The following is a 15,480-nucleotide window of genomic DNA, read 5'->3' as shown; positions in this document are numbered from 1 at the left end:
TTAGGTTTTTTGGTTTTTGGTGAAAGCATACATTTCTCTGACATGCTTTAATTAAAAAATATTATGCTTTCCTTAAGCACAAGAAACATCAGTATTCAGTCCCCATGTGGCTTCTTCTCAGGGGTTTAACGTTCATGTGATAAATGACTATGGGAAGGTATTAAAAATGACACATATATTTTGCTCATTCAGAAACTGCTATGTGAAAAATTAGAAGAACAGTTGCAAGATTTGGATGTTGCCTTAAAGAAGAAGGAGCGTGCTGAGCGAAGGTATCTTATTATGTGTTAATGTTTTGCTAGGAATTTGACTTATAATAAATATGTATGAACACTCTGTCTAAAACAACTAGCAAACTGTGGTCTTTGACCTAAATCTGGTCTACTTCTTTTGTGCTACTCATTGAGAGAGAGAGAGAGAAAGAAAGAGAGAGAGAGAGAGAGTGTGTGCGTGTGTGTGTGTGTGTGTGTGTGTGTGTGTGTGTGTACTGTTTCTTGGACTGAGGGCCTTGTGTTCTCACTTTATTTTTTAGCTCAAAGCTGGCACTCTGTCTCTTGAGTGACACCTTAACTTCCAGCTTTTCACTGATAAATCACAACTTTTCTTCCTAGGCTTGCTTCAAACCTCAGCCTTCAGATCTCAGCCTTCTTAGTAGCTAAGATTACAGGCATGAACCACCAACACCTGGCTATGGTTCATATTCTTTTTTTTTTTTTGGGTCCGGTCATGGGGCCTGAACTCTGGGCCTGGGCACTGTCCCTCAGCTCTTCAGCTCAAAGCTAGCGCTCTACCACTTGAGCCACAGCGCCACTTCTGCTTTTCTCTTTTTGCTTATGTGGTGCTGAGTAATCGAACACAGGGCCTTGAGCATGCAAGGCAAGTGCTCTACCACTGAGCCACCTTCCCAGCCCTATGGTTTATATTCTCAAAAGAGTTGGAAAGAAACCAAAACTAGAATCATTTTTCATGATAGAAAAATTAAAAAGTATGAGATTTAATTGACTATAACTAAAACTTAATGAAATACATCTTTGCTAATTTTTTATATGCTGTGTTTGCTTTTGCTTTACAGCAGTAGAGTTAAGGAACCACAGAAAAGACCTATGACTCACCAGAAAAGTTTGCTAACCCTTGATTTTTAATATATATATCAGAATTTGCTGTGAATAAATTCTGGCCCAAATAATGTACCTAAGTATTAAAGGAGACTGTGATTAGTCATGTCATCTCTTTTGATGGGAAGTATTAACACTGGTGAGCAAAGACCATTTAATCATTGAACTGTGTCCTACTGACTGAAGGAGATGCTCCATTTTTATTATACCACTACAGTATGGTGTAAATGAAGAAAAAAGATGAGAGAATAAAGCCCTTGTTCATGTGGCACTCATGAATACAGGTGTTTCAACCAATGATATAATAAAATACAAAAATAGAGATATATTTAAAATAACTCCATGGGGCTGGGAAGGTGGCTCAGTGGTAGAGCGCTTGCCTTGCATGCCTGAGGCCCTGGGTTCGATTCCTCAGTACCACATAAGCAGAAAAAAAAAAAGGAAAAAAAAATAAAAATAACTCCAGAATATTTTAGAGTAGCATTTTAGTTTTCTTAGGTGTTACTGTTATCAGGAAAGGCATCAGAATGTAAATTAGGATTATATAAGTGAACATGGAAAGAAGAGATATTCTGGCATTGAGCATAAAAGGCAAAATGTCAAAGTGAGGGATAGGATATTGGTAAGGAACAGGACCTCTAAAAGCAGAATGAGTCCAAATTGCAAACAGTTTCCCATAGCTGGTTAGGGAGTTTGAGTTATTTTCATTAGAAATCAGGGAGCCATTAAAGAAAATACATAGAAGGAATTAGAGTTGGGATGTAGCTCTAAAGAGTTTGAGAGATGTCATTCTTGTTCTAAGTTAGATGGGAATGACTTTCAGAGGAATAATCTATAAGACGTATTTCCCACCTATACCAATCTTCTGATTGGCCTTATTTACATTCATTTGCTACTTCTGTCTTTGACTCATGCTAATTTTTCCCCCCAAAATTTAGTTTACCTTAAGACAGCAAATTTCATATTCTGCTCAGGGTGAACCTAAACAATAAGTTTAGCTTTTAGAAATCTGGCTTTGGTTTGGTGTAGTATTTTACTATTAAATTGGAGCTATCTGGCACATAAATGATACTACTTAGTTTGTAGGCAAGAATGGAGATGTAGCTCAGTGGTAGTGTACTTGTCAGTTTCACAAAAGGCTCTGTTGATCCTCATCACTAAACACACACAAAATACACATTCATCTTTAAAGTTGACTAAGGAAGAAGCACTTAGCTTTTGAAAGTTATGTGATGTAATCTCAACCTTAAAGAGTGGTAGTCTGATGGAAAAGAGGTACCAATGTGTATTTAGTGACTAATCAGCAACTGTGTACAGATCTGAACTATTCTATGAAATATGATTTCAAAGTCCACTCAGTAATTCTTTTTTTTTGGCCAGTCTTGGAGCTTGAACTCAGGACTTAGGGTTTGGGTGCTGTCCCTGAACCGCTTCTACTCAAGGCTAGCGCTCTACCACATTGAATTATAACATCACTTCCAGCCTTTTCTGGGTATTTTATTGGAAATGAGTCTCACAGACTTTCCTGCATAGGTTGGCTTCAAACTGCAATCCTCAGATCTCAGCCTTCTAAGTAACTAGGGTTGCAGGCATGAGCCACTAGCACCCAGGTCCACTCAGTAATGTTTAAATGTTTCCTCTAGAACTAAGTGCAGAGATTACTTAGGCATTCAGACAGCCTGTATTCCTAAGACACTATTTCTAGTGCTTTTTTAGAAGATAATTGGATTTAATCAAGTTTGGAATTTTTCAAGTAATATAACAGAGGGAAGGAGAAAAGGAGACAAACAACTCAGAAGTATATGCAAATGATAGAGCATTGAGTCTAAGCCAGGTCAGTAGGAGTAGTGGATAATGTTTAAAAGAGGATAGACTCACCAGGCACTGGTGACTCACACCTGTAATCCCAGCTACTCAGCAGTTGAGATCTGAGCATTTTGGTTCAAAGACAGTCCAGGCAGGAAAGTCCATGAGACTCAATCTCCAGTAAACCACCAGAAAACTGGAAGTGGTGCTGTGGTTCAAGTGGTAGAGCACTAGCCTTGAGCTGAAGAGCCCAGGGACAGTGCCCAGGCCCAGAGTTCAAGCCTCCCCCCACACACACACCCAAAAAAAGAGGATAGAATCAAATGTTTGAGATCCTATTGTAATTGAAGAATTGTTGGAACCAGAATATATAATTGAGCAAATTAGAAATGGAACTAGGACAAGTCAAGAGAATAGGATATCATTTGGAATTTATTAAGAGTGGAGTTTTTGTTAACTGTTAAGACTAGCCAAAACCAAGGTGAACTAAAAGATTTATCTTTACAAACAAGATAATGATTTGATGAGACTGCCTCCAACTCAAATGTTAATGTATTTAAAGCCTCTCCAAATTCCTCAGTTCTTTTTTCATTTCTTTTATTCTTGTTCAATAATCCTTGTCTGTAAATAATTGTGAGACCAGAAACAGTATCTTACTTATGGATTCCCAAACCCAACACAGTCCTAACCTAATATGATGAATGTGAATAAATGTTTGCTCAGTTAAATTTAGGAAAAAGTAACCAACTGAATGTAGAGATTTTGAGTTGTAAGGGAGAAAACTGTGATCTCAGTAAAAGTGATTATGACAGAGATAAGCTCACTTTATATAATAACAGAAATAATTCAGACCATGCTGATACTGTTGGTAATGTTCTTACCTTTCCTAATTAGTACTTCATTAATTGTATTTTTATCAGGTCTTATTAAAATAATTTATTTTCATACATGCCAGTTCTTATTTAATTGCTTTATAACTTCTCTGACATTCTTGTTAACAAATCAAGATTTTGTTAGGCAATAGAGGCTGATCTCTAAAGGACCTAGATAGGTAGACACATTATTTTCCCTCTGGAAGAGATATGACAAGTAAGGGAAGAAGATTGCTTTGTATTTACTTCACTTGAACACATGCCCTGACATGTTGGAGCTCAGCTTCCCTTAATGAACAAGATTAATGTTATAGAACTAGAGATAGCATCTACTGTATATAACTAGATATGTGCTCCATCACTTACATAAAGTGACTAGAACCTTTGGCATATAATTGATTATACTTATAATTGAATATATTACTCAAAACTTCTAACACTTCAAAGATCTAGTCTGGAGCTAGCAGGGGGCACGCCTCAAGTGTTAGAGTGACTGCCTAACAGGTACAAAGGCCCACAGATCAAATCCTAGTACCAGTTCCACCCCTTACTCCCCATTTTTTTTTTTTTTTTGTCAGTTGTGGGGCTTGAACTCAGGGCCTAGGCACCTGTTCCTGAGCTGTTTTTGCTTGCAACTAGTGCTCCACCACTTTGAGCTACAGCTCCACTTCTGTTTTTCTTCTGTTTTATTTGGAGATAAGAGTCTCACAAACTTTTCTTGCCTGGGCTGGCATTGAACCACAATTCTCAGATCTCATATGAGCCACCAGCGTGCAGCTCAAAAAAATTTTTTTTTTTAATGAAAAAAGATGTAGTTTGATCTAGAGACAACTTTTCATTTAACAGTGTCATCAAGTTATGACGTTCTTCATGAATTTTTTTGTCTTAATTTTAATTACAGGTTTTATGTAGCTAATACAGGTCAACTGTAAAATAATAATTTCATACCTTCAGGTAGTTTTTGCTCAAGTTATTAATACTCAAAGGTTCATAACTAACATCTAATATGTCTGTAGTAGTCTTTATATATACCTGTAATTGTAACATTATTATTTGCATTAATGATATTTTTGTAATAATTTTATTTTTAGCAAAGCTTACATGTATGTGTTTTTACTTAAAGGAAAGAACGCTTGGTTTATGTCGGTATCAGTATTGAAAACATCATTCCTCCACAAGTAAGTTTCTTTAAAGGGGGTATTTTGAGAAACACTGTAGAGAAATTATTCATAATCTGCAGTGCTTGAGATTACATGTATATAGATAACCCATAAATGTGATTACCATTTCTACACTAAATGTGTAGCTTACCACTTTGGGTTAATGTTCTGTTGTTTTCATTCTAACCTGGATAATTTGTGTTTAGCTTTTTAGTATGTTATTCATGTAAAATGGCTAGATAATGGGTTGAGATTTTATTTTTAGCTTCCTGCTTTTCAGTTATTGTAAACTTTAATTTGTATTTTTTACCCAAACTTTGGTTTCTTTAAAGAATTACCATTGTTTTACATTTGTTAGTACATAATTAAAAGATGTTATCTCAGGTTGGGCGCTGGGGGCTCAGGCCTGTAATTCTATCTACTCTGGAGGCTGAAATCTAATGACTGAAGTTCAAAGCCAGACAGGCCAGGAAAGTCCATAATACTCTTTATCTACAATTAACCACCAGAAAACTGGAAGTGGCACCATGGCTCAAAGTGGTGGAGTTCTATCCTTGAGCAAAAGAGCTCAGGGACAGCTCCCAGACCCTCAGTTCAAGACCCATGACCAAAAAAAAAATTTATTTCATGAATCTTCAAAGGTACAAGAAACTTGATTTCCCATTTAGCATGAACACACTTCCATAATTTTATAGGCAATTTCATTTAGGCTTAATTTATTAATCACAGACTTAAATACCCCATTGAGTTATTTTCCTTTAGCATCAAACTCTTTATGTCAATTATTTCATGCACTTGACATACATATATACTGAATATTTTCTGTATGCTATATTTAAATATTGGTTAAAAGACTATATTAGTGGTAAACTTTTATTTTATTTCATTTCTATTTTTTTGTTGGTCATGAGGCCTGAACTCTGGACCTGGGCTCTGTCCCTCGGCTCTTTAGCTCAAGGGTAGGGCTCTACCACTTGAGCCACAGCTCCACTTCTGGCTTTTTCTGCTTCTGTGGTACTCAGGAATCGAACCTAGGGCTTCATGCATGCAAGGCAAGCACCCTACCACTGAGCCACCTTCCCAGCCTTATCTTGATTTTTTTTGGGGGGGGGGTTCCGGTCATGGGGCCTGAACTCTGGGCCTGGGCGCTGTCCCTCAGCTCTTCAGCTCAAGGCTAGCACTCTACCACTTGAGCCACAGCGCCACGTGCTGAGGAATCAAACCCAGGGCCTCAGGAATGCAAGGCAAGCGCTCTACCACTGAGCCACCTTCCCAGCCCCTATCTTGATTTTTTTTTGGGGGGGGTTCCGGTCATGGGGCCTGAACTCTGGGCCTGGGCGCTGTCCCTCAGCTCTTCAGCTCAAGGCTAGCGCTCTACCACTTGAGCCACAGCGCCACTTCCAGCTTTATCTTGATTATTTTTAACGAGCTATTGTAAACCCACAATATAAGAATTTCAGTACAGAAATCTTTCATTCTTTGATTATTAGTATTCCTCTTTCCTCCTATATAATTAAGCTTGTCATGTATATTTAGTTTGTAGGGGTTGGAAACTCACATCTTTTAAAATCTTTCATATAAAATTACAAAGGAATACTGTCAAGAAACTTTTTTCATGCTTGTATATTTATTTTTGAAGGAACCAGATTTTTCAGAAGATCAAGAAGAAAAGAAAAAAGATACCAAAAAATCCAAAGCAAACTTACTTGAACGGAGGTCAACAAGAACACGGAAATGTATAAGTTACAGGTATGAAAAAAATAGAAGTAAATGACAGAGTATATAATTATTTTATAATTAGTATAACACAGAAACATAAACTTTTCTTAGGTTTATAGGTACAGTTATCCCTTGTTATCTCTTAGGGACTGAGTGCAGGCCCCAAAGTCCAGGGGTAGAGATTAATGTTAGCTAAAGTAATAGACAAAAGACCCTGGACTGCATCCCTAGGACACCTTTAAAACAAAAGAGAAAATGCAAGACTTTCAAGGATACCCATGTCTGCAGATGTTTAGTTCCCTCCAATTTTAGTATGACCTATGTTTACCTTCCTATGCACTTTAAATCTTCTTTACTTATGATGTCTAACATTGCAAATGCTAAGTTAGTGTTGGATTTGCTGTACTGTTTAGGAACTACTAACAGGAAAAAAAAATCTATACATGCATTGGCTTTTCCTTAATATTTTTAATCCAAGTTTGGTAGAACCTACAGATAGAGAACATTTGAGGACCATCTGTAGAATTTTACAGATGACAATGATCTTTTCCAAATCTAGTCTGCTCCTGTCATCTTTTTTTGCTTAACCTGCTTTATATTTGTGGATTTTTTATAGCTCTTAGAATAAGAATTGATGCTCTAATAAGGTCTATAAGACATGTATATCTTCTATTTACTTTCCCAACTCCATCTCATTAACAGTCTTTCTCTATGTATTTTCTACACTGTCCTTTAGTTTCTCTTGCATATGAGATTTACTTTGCCTGTAATTACTTTCACATTTTTACCTTAATTATCTCTAGACTCAGACCTCAAAATGGGCACTTGGTCTTGTTTCCATTACATATCCCATGATGTGGCAACAGATTCCTATCCAAAGTTCTTCATCTGAATTTTTTTTTTTCTTTGTGTAAAGAAAAACTTAGGTCTGGGTGCTATCTCCTTTTCCCTCAAGGATAGCTCTCTGCCTGTTGAGTTATGGCTCCAATTCTAGCATTTTGCTTGTTAATTGGTGATAATCCCGAGTCTCACATACTTTTTCAACCATGATCCTCAGACGTCAGCCTCTTGAGTAGCTAGGAGTGAGCCACCGTTGCTGCCTTGTATTGTAAATTAAAGCCACTTATTTGTGTTAAATACAATATCAGATCTTCAGCCAAGGGCAAGAAGTTTATTCTAAGTGAAAAATAATGTCTGAAGTTTCTGATAGTTTTTAATTTTAGAAAACAGGTTGGTTTTTGTTTTGTTTTTTGTTGTTGTTTTTTTTTTGGTTGGTCATGGGGCTTGAACTCTGGGCCTCGGTACTGACCTTCAGCTCTTCAGCTCAAGGCTAGCACTCTACCACTTGAGCCACAGTGCCACATCCAGTTTTCTGATGGTTAATTGGAGATAGAATCTCATGGACGTTCCTGCCCAGGCTGGCTTTGAACCATGATCCTCAGATCTCAGCCTGCTGAGTAGCTAGGATTACAGGTGTGAGCCACCTGTGCCCAACTCTAGAAAACAATTTTTTAGTGAATAAGAAAGTAGTAAATGGGAGAGAATGATAGAAGGGGTAACATTCATCAAGGTGCATTGTACTCATAATCTAACTTAAGGAATTATAACATCTTGTTTTGTTTTGTTTTGAGGGGGGGTCCGGTCGTGGAGCCTGAACTCTGGGCCTGGGCACTGTCCCTCAGCTCTTCAGCTCAAGGCCAGCGCTCTACCACTTGAGCCACAGTGCCACTTCCGGCTTTTTTTTTTTTTGCTTATGTGGTGCTGAGGAATCAAACCCAGGGCCTCATGCATGAAAGGCAAGCGCTCTACCACTGAGCCACCTTTCCAGCCCTTATAACATCTTTGTACAACTACTTAATACAATTTTTAAAGATAATAGTTTATTCAAAGAAATAGGTTGTTAGGGTACTTTTCAGGCACAATATGTCCTTTAAACAAGTAGTCATTTTGATTAATGTTGTATCTATCTTTATATCTCATTTTATCCTGATGAGTAGATGTGCAGGTGTTTTACTTTAAAAAAATATTCTCTTTAAGTATAGTTGTATAAAGGGGTTTCAGTTCAACATAAATTTATAAGTGCATTGTGTCTTCATTAATGTCACCCCTTGTATTGTTTTTCCTATCTTTCCCAAAATAGCCCTAAAGAAAAAAGCCAAATTGTTGCAAGGATATTATTCATAACATAATGAACACTGAAAAAATTCAAAGGGAAACTGTTTAACTAATGTTATATTTATAAGATGAGATACTATCCAGTCATTAAATATTATTGTGTTTATAGGTGTAGCTCAGTTTAGAGCACTTGCCCTGTAGGAGCAAAGTGTCCTGGATTGGATCCTCAGCACCATGAAAACAAGTCAATAAATAAATTACAAATAACATGCATCAAAATTTAAAATCTGCTCATATAAATACATATGCTCACACATATATCCATATATATATATATTCTCAACTCAGAAGCCAAATACTATTTTATTCTTGATGATAATTGTTAATCAACTGGTGCCACTCTTTTTAAAACTACTTAATATGGTGATAGAAATACTGTATTTCTTTGATAAACAATGGCCAATAGCCATTTGCCACCATTGAGTACATAAAATAGAAGGAATGTGGAAACAGTTTTAAATTTTTGCTCACTGAAATATTTCCTTTTGACTAGTATTACTATATTTAAATTTTTTATTATATAATAATTTTCCAAAGAGTTTTCATTGTGATATTTCCTTAGGTGCATACTTCGATTACATTCATTCTCTGTGTTGCCCTTTGTGTGAGGGTGGGAGGGAGGGTCCTGGAGCTTAAACCCAGAACCTGGGCACCGTAGTGAGCTATTTTTGCTGCTGCTTGAGACACAGCTCCACTTAAAGCATTTTGAGGTTAATTGAAGATGACAGTGATGAATATTCCTGTTCATTCTGGCTTTAAACTACAATCCTCAGATCTCAGTCTCCTTATTACAGGTATGAGCCACAACTGGCAGGCTTGTTGCTCTTTCTAATCTCCCCTTTTTAAAGTAATTTTTAATGAGTTCCATTAGTCTTTTCATACATAAATACAAGCTACTTCAATCATGTTTACCTTTGTCTTCCATGTTCTTGCTAGTACCCACCCACTAAACTTATTTCTCCATTCACCCTGGTGTCACCTTTTTAAGGTCCAGATTCTTTCTGTACATGAAAGAATACATGCAATATATTGTCTTTCTCGGTCTGGTTGATTTCACTTATTATGATCATTTCCAGTTCCATCCATTTTCCCACAAACTACATAATTTCCTGTTTATGACTGAATAATACTCTTTAAGTTACTGTCTTTGATCATTTGATGAACACTTAACGCTGATTCCATAGTTGGCTGTTATGAGTAGTACTGCTTGATAGCTATTCTGAATTACATTATCATTCATATTTTTATGGATCCGAATATTAAATATCTCTTCATGTATTTATTGGCAATTTGTACTTCTTTTGAGAACTGTCTAATTCATTTAGCCATTAATTGGATTGCTTATTCTTTTTTCTTTTTCTTTTTGTCTGTCGTGGGGCTTGAACTCTGGGCCTGGGCGTTGTCCCTCAGCTCTTCAGCTCAAGGCAAGCGCTCTACCACTTGAGCTACAGTGCCACTTCCGGTTTTCTGGTAGTTTATTGGAGATAGGAGTCTCATGGTCTCTCCTGCCCCGGCTGGCTTTGAACCATGATCCTCAGATCTCAGCCTCCTGAGTAGCTAGGATTACAGGTGTGAGCCACCATACCCAGCTAGTGATTTATTTACTAGCATGATTTTAGAAGAATCGGTTCATAGTTCTGGTTACTTAAACTCTGGAGTGAAAGAGTTGTATATATAAAGAAATCTTGGGAATCATTTGCTCTGTCCTTTTAAGACAAAGGAAAATGCCCTTTAAGCAAAAATAGATTTATCTGGTTCTACTCTTTGATCATCTGTATATGAATTTTATTTTTTTTTTTTTTTGCAGTCCTAGGGCTTGAACTCAGGGCCTGGACACTGTCCCTGAGCTTCTTTTGCTTAAGGCAAGGATTCTATCACTTGAGCTACAGTACCACTTCCAGCTTTTTCTGTTTATGTGGTACTGAGGAATGGAACCCAGGGTTTCATGCATGTTAGGCAAGCACTCTTCCACTAGGCCACATTCCCAGCCTGTATATGCATTTTAATAATACTACAACTTTCTGTACCAATAATTAGTCCTAACTCCCTCCCCCACAGTATAATCCCTGCTTTCACTGTATTTGATGTCAGTATAATTTGTAGAGGGGAAGGGGAAAAACAAATCATTTAAATAGGGATACAGGTGGACCCATTGCAACAATAAGATGTACAAGTCATTATGTCGAAAATGAACTTTACAACTTTGGTGGGGGGGCAAAAGGGGAATGGGAAGGGGAAACAAAGGAGGAGGCTACAATGTTGGATAAGAAATGTACTCATTATCTTGCCCATGTAATTTTAACCCCTCTGTACAGTATTTTCACAATAAAAAATAATAGTAAAAAATACTATTTATGGAACAATAATTTCAATAACTTACCTAGATATATGATTTGTATAATTAGAGGTGGGGCCTAGAAACTAACTACCAGTTTTTTAATAGCCCGTGAACTAAGAATGCTTTTGACATTCATAAATGGCTGAAAAAAATGAAAAGAATACTATTTAAAGCTGGTTGCCTATGGCTCACATCTGTAATTCCAGCTACTCAGGAGGCTGAGATCTGAGGATCGCAGTTCATAGCCAGCTCAGGCAGGGAAGTCCGTGAGACTTTATTTCCAGTTAACCACTAGAAGTCGCACTGTGGCTCTAAGTGGCAGAGTGGTAAAGTGTTAACCTTGTGCATAAAAAGCTCAGAGACAGCACCCAAGCCCTGAGTTCAAGCCTCATGACTGACAACAACAACAAAAAAATACTATTTTATAAAAATTACATGTAATTCAAATTTCAGTGTCAAAGTTTTACTCAAACTTAGCAATAGCAATTACTTAACATATCTGTACCTGTTTTTATATCACATTGGCATAGTTCATCGTTACAAGCAAGATTATAGAAGACTGAAAAGCCTAAAATGTTTACCTTCTAGCTCTTCAAAGTTTTTTGTTGTTGTTGTTTGCATGCTTATTTGGTATTTTTTGATTGTCTGGGAGCATAACATTATGGTTTAATGTATAACTGTTCTTGATGACACTGTCTTAGTTCATTTGTTAGTTCATATTTTGTGAAGGACTGCCTTGTCATGTTTGTTTGTCTTCTAATTTTACATGGTGGATGGCTCTTGCTTCTTTTATGAAGGCTTTAATTCTGTTAATTAATAGAATTAATCTGAGTACCTTGGTACTTCAGATTTCAGCATTTAAATTTTGAGACTCAGCCAAATCATCTTAGATGCCTAGTATAAATGACCTTTAGAAATAAAAAATCAGGACTGGGAATGTAGCTTAGTGGTAGAGTGCTTGCCTAACATGCATGAAGCTCTGGGTTCGATTCCTCAGTACCACATAAACAAAAAAGGAAGTGGAGCTGTGGCTCAACGGTTAGAGTGCTAACCTTGAGCAAAAGCTCAGGGACAGTGCCCAGGCCTTGAGTGCAAGCCCCAGGACTGGCCAAAAAAAAAAAAAGAAAAGAAAGAGAGAGAGAAATAAAAATTAGGACAGGCAGTAATTTGATCATATATATATTTTAGATTTGATGAGTTTGATGAAGCAATTGATGAAGCTATAGAAGATGATATCAAAGAAGCTGATGGAGGAGGTATGTATTATCATTTGCTCATTTTCTAGTACTCTGGTAAGTTGCTCTCCCCAATATGGACCACTAGACTTCTAATGTTAATTGTCTCAGATAAAAAATAATCTGTTGAGCCAGGTGCCAGTGGCTCACGCCTGTAATCCTAGCTACTCAGCAGGCTGAGATCTGAGGATCACAGTTCAAAGCCAGCCCGGGCACACAAGTCCTTGAGATTCTTATCTCCAGTTAACCACCAGAAAACTGGAAGTGGTGCTGTGGCTCAGTGGTAGAGCACTTGCCTTGAGCTGAAGAGCTGAGTTCAATTCCCAAGTCCAACAACAACCAAAAAGGTCTATTGCCCAGGTACCAGTGGCTGACTCCTGGATTCCTATCTACTCAGGAGGCTGAGATCTGAGGATAGCCGTTCAAAGCCAGCACCTGCAGGAAAGTCTGTGAGACTCTTATCAAGTGGTAAAGCATTCTCCTTGAGCTGAAGAGCTCAGAGACATTGCCCAGGCCCAGAGTTCAAGCCCCATGACCAACAACAACAACAAAAATCTATTGAAGCTATTGCCAGAGGCTCATGCCTGTAATCCTAGCTAGAGAAGGCTGAGAGCTAAGGATTATGTTTCAAAGCCAGCCTGGGAAAGAAGGTCCAATAAACTACTCAGTGAAATCCAGAAGTGGGGCTGGGAAAGTGGCTCAGTGGTAGGGTGCTTGCCTTGCATGCCTGAGACCCTGGGTTCAATTCCTCAGCACCACATAAGCAAAAAGAAAAAAGCCTGAGGTGGCACTGTGGCTCAAGTGGTAGAGCACTAGCCTTGAGCTGAAGAGCTGAGGGGACAGCGCCCAGGCCCAGAGTTCAGGCCCACGACCAGACCCAAAAAAAAAAAAAAATCCAGAAGTGGTGCTATGACTCAAAGTGGTAGAGCATTAGTCTTGAGCAAAAGAGCTCAGGGACAGTGCCCAGACCCTGAGTTAAATCCCCATAACAGACAAAAAAAAAAATCTATTGACACAGATTTTACTCATTTTTAAAGTAGTTTTTTAAATTATCTAATACAAAGTATTAATTCTCCATAGATTAAAATTTTTACATTTTGTTGCAATTAGAATACTGAAGAACTGTCCTGTAGTTTTTGAGACTACAGAATTTGAAGATCTATACATAATGAAAATAAATGACTGATTAAATCTGTTAAAATTAGTTGAATAATTTTAGTCTTTTTAAATGGTATTAATAATAGAGGAATTTTAAGGTAATTTACTAAAGCATTTAAGCAATTACTAATATGGTTTCTACTCAGTTATTATAAAAGCTTCTGAAAGGATTAATAAGTAGGTATTTTTTAAAAGAACTAAAATACTGCAAAATACTGCGAAAACCTGTATCTCTCTCTTTCTCTCTCTCATACACACACACACACACACACACACACACACACACAAGTTATTACAGTATAAGAATTTAATCTGGAGCTTGGGAATGTGGCTTAGTGGTAGAGTGCATGCCTTGCAAGCATGAAGCCTTGGTTTCGATTCCTCAGTACCACATAAACAGAAAAAGCTGGAAGTTGTGCTGTGGCTCAAGTGGTAGAGCACTAACCTTGAACACAGAGAGATTCAGTGCAAGTCTGAATTTTAAAATATGAAGTTTTCAGGGGTAGGCATCAGGGTGCAAGTAATAGAGCTCTTACCTAACAAGCAAAAATTTACAGTTTAAATCTTACTACTGGGAGGGTGAAAAAAAGGTAAAAATATATGGTTTTCTACATTGTGAACTTCTATTCAGATGTAGATCTTAATAAGAGCTCTATTAACTGAAGGTGTGAGAAGTATGCGTATTTGAGGGAAGAAAAAAGCCAAGCTACTTTTTACTAATAATAGAACAACCTGCACATTAACTAAAATGAAACGAAGTTGACATGTTATTAATTTCCCTGAAAATTAAAGGAAAAAAAATAATGAACAATTACCTCTCCTCCTCAGGAGTTGGCCGGGGCAAAGATATATCTACCATAACAGGTCACCGTGGGAAAGATATCTCTACTATTTTGGATGAAGAAAGAAAAGAAAATAAACGACCTCAGAGGGCAGCTGCTGCTAGAAGAAAGAAACGCCGGCGACTAAATGATCTAGACAGCGACAGCAACTTAGATGAAGAAGAGAGTGAGGATGAATTCAAGATCAGTGACGGGTATGTGCTGAAGACCCATTCTCTAGGTCTAGCTTAAATAGCCACCAGAAAGACTTGGTCATGCTATATTGCTATATTGGTCTTTTGTTTTTCTTTTCTTTTCTTTCCTTTTCAAGCCAGCTTGGGCAAAAAAGTTCCCATGAGACTCATCTCCAGTCAACCACTTAAAAACCAGAAGTGGAGCTGTGACTCATTGTGGTAGAATACTAAGCCTTGAGAAAAAAAAGAAAGAAAAGACCTTAGGGATAGCACCCAGGCCCAGAGTTCAAACTCTATGACTGACAAAAAGTAAAAAAAAGATATGATAAAAATGAGGATAGATACTAATTATTTTGATTAGATAGGTGATAATAACCAGATACCAGGCTGGGGAAAGAAGAGAAGTAGTTTGCAAGATAATGTCATCTTTGGACATGCTGAATTTAGGGTACATGTACACATGAATGTACACATCCATCCCAAATGTAATTTTTTTACAAAAGTCAGTTTGTCTTTATAGCTCTTCCTAATAGAATAATTGGCAAGATATTTCATTTTATAAACAAATTAAATAATTGCCCAAGTATATTACATTAAATATTACTTAATGTTTTACTAAGTTTTATCTGTTTTTTTCTTGGACAGATCTCAAGATGAGTTTGTTGTATCAGATGACAACCCTGATGAAAGTGAAGAAGATCCACCATCTAATGAGGACAGTGACACTGATTTCTGTAGCCGTAGACTGAGGCGGCACCCATCCCGTCCAATGAGGCAAAGCAGGCGTTTGCGGAGAAAGACTCCAAAGAAAAAGTATTCTGATGATGATGAAGAAGAGGAATCTGAGGAAAATAGTAGAGACTCTGGTAAAAAAAAAAAAAAAAAAA

General features: G+C 37.3%; 1 protein-coding gene across 2 annotated transcripts in view; it reads left to right on the top strand.

Moving 5' to 3' along the window:
• Rsf1 (remodeling and spacing factor 1) overlaps nt 1–15,480 on the top strand; it is a 130,228-nt gene that overhangs the window by 103,476 nt on the left and 11,272 nt on the right. For both annotated transcript variants that reach the window (XM_013014090.1, XM_013014089.1), the window contains exons 9-14: nt 193–272; nt 4,917–4,971; nt 6,593–6,702; nt 12,374–12,441; nt 14,407–14,614; nt 15,239–15,459. In XM_013014090.1, the coding sequence (XP_012869544.1) occupies nt 193–272; nt 4,917–4,971; nt 6,593–6,702; nt 12,374–12,441; nt 14,407–14,614; nt 15,239–15,459 (742 nt within the window). The remainder of the gene's footprint in view (nt 1–192; nt 273–4,916; nt 4,972–6,592; nt 6,703–12,373; nt 12,442–14,406; nt 14,615–15,238; nt 15,460–15,480) is intronic.

The sequence above is a fragment of the Dipodomys ordii genome, unplaced genomic scaffold, assembly GCF_000151885.1.
Source record: "Dipodomys ordii isolate 6190 unplaced genomic scaffold, Dord_2.0 Scaffold22, whole genome shotgun sequence".
Lineage (NCBI taxonomy): Eukaryota > Metazoa > Chordata > Mammalia > Rodentia > Heteromyidae > Dipodomys > Dipodomys ordii.
The sequence above is the reverse complement of the archived record's forward strand: the minus strand, read 5'-3'. Positions and strand labels throughout refer to the sequence as shown.